The sequence below is a fragment of the Vitis riparia genome, chromosome 19, assembly GCF_004353265.1.
Source record: "Vitis riparia cultivar Riparia Gloire de Montpellier isolate 1030 chromosome 19, EGFV_Vit.rip_1.0, whole genome shotgun sequence".
Classification (NCBI taxonomy): domain Eukaryota; kingdom Viridiplantae; phylum Streptophyta; class Magnoliopsida; order Vitales; family Vitaceae; genus Vitis; species Vitis riparia.
Genome location: NC_048449.1, coordinates 14,353,520 through 14,355,275, shown reverse-complemented (window position 1 = coordinate 14,355,275; position 1,756 = coordinate 14,353,520). Strand labels below are relative to the sequence as shown.

Below are 1,756 nucleotides of genomic sequence, written 5' to 3'. Positions count from 1 at the left end.
GTGAGGTACTAGGCTGAATAAACCCTTTACTTTGCAACTCCTGCAACTGAATGTTCAATTCCTTAAGTCCTATTGGAGCCATCCTATATGGGTTATTGATATTGGATCTATACCTGGATATAATTCATTAGAAAAATCCATCTCCCTGTGAGGAGGTAAACATGGCAATTCTTTAGGAAAAACATCGGCAAATTCACAAACCATTGGAATACAATCTATAGTTGTCATCTTTTTGTCTTCTCCCTTCATATTAAAAAGAAAATATTCTCCGCCTTCTTTTCTTGACCAATTGTCATCCAGGTTTTGAATTAGTGGAATAAATGTAAGCCTTCTATCACCATAGAAACTCAAATATGAACCAGAAGAAACTCAAATACTTTCTTCAAATAACAATCTAACACAGCATGATGTCGGGCAAGCCAATCCATCCCCACAATTACATCAAATGATGAAATATCAAGAAGAACAAATTCCATTGTAACTTCAAGACCCCCAATACAAAGCACACAAGTTTCCACCTTACCACCCATAGGAGTCTCAACGCATAATGAACAATGAAGGAGAACAAATTTTGTCTAGCATGGAGGCAAATGATGTAGAAATAAAAGAGTGGGTAGCTCCGGGATCAAATAAAACATGTGCCCAAATGCTAAAACATAAGATCATACCTTCCACCAAGGCATTTGACTCTGCATTTTGTGACCTCATTGCATAAAATCTCCCTTGTTGTCCTTGCTCTAGCATCCCTCCAGGCTTCCATTGTCTAAAGTTTCCTTCCCCTTAAGGTTGCCTTCCTTGGATTCGTGGGTTTATCTACTGAAACTGTCGTTGTTGAGATGGCTGGTATGCAAGTCGTTGAAATTTTGGGCAATCCCTCCTAAGATGTCCCACCTCACCACATTCATAACATCTCCTTGGTCCCTTAGCCCAATCTGTAGTCCCACTATACCGCTCTTGTTTTCTGGGTTGTTGTTGGGGATGAGTCACTCTCTGGCACTTGAAATCTCGTTCCCTTTTTTGTGAACCACGAAACCTAGAATTTCTGCTTCTCACCTTTTCAGCTTCCTCCATTTACCTTTCTATAACAAGAGCCCTTGCCACAACCTCACTATAAGTACGGAGCATGAAGAGAGCGACCTGTGCTCTAATGTTCAATCTCAACCCCTCTTGGAATTGTTGAACTCGTATTTGTTCATTTGCCACCACATTCAAAGCATATCTAGATAGTTGTGTAAACTTTGCAGCATATTCAGTCACTATCATGTTCCTTTGAACCAAGTGTATAAATTCAGCTCTTTTTTGTCTTCTAACGGTCTCTGGAAAGTAATTAGATAAAAGCAGCTCCTCAAATCGCATCCAAACCATCTGAGTTACATCTTGAGTGGTCTTGATCATATCCCACCAGTTGTCTGCTTCATCCCTCAACATGAAGGAAGCTAAAGAAACTCTCCTTTCCTCAAGCATTGCCATTACATCCAGTATTTTCTTTATTTCTTTCATCCAATTCTCAACTTCAAGAAAATTATGCCCACCCCGAAAGATTGGAGGAGTCAGTGCTTTAAATTCCCCAATTAGGCTCAGTTATGAAATTCTGAACCAGCAACTGGATATATTGTAGCTTTTCCCTTAGTTATATTACTATGAGATATTGGAGATGATCTAGTTGTTCGTCTAGGCTTTGTGGTTAGTTTGTTCCTTGCTTTACGCATTTTGTCTTAGAGGGGTATATAAGGATTAGATTATCAACACATCACCT

The 1,756-nt window shown here is 39.4% G+C and overlaps 1 protein-coding gene across 1 annotated transcript; it reads right to left on the bottom strand.

Moving 5' to 3' along the window:
* Positions 1-1,071: 1,071 nt before the first annotated feature.
* LOC117908237 lies at positions 1,072-1,470 on the bottom strand. The gene has a single exon (XM_034821866.1). The coding sequence runs from the start codon at positions 1,468-1,470 to the stop codon at positions 1,072-1,074; it is 399 nt and encodes a 132-aa protein (XP_034677757.1).
* Positions 1,471-1,756: the final 286 nt, after the last annotated feature.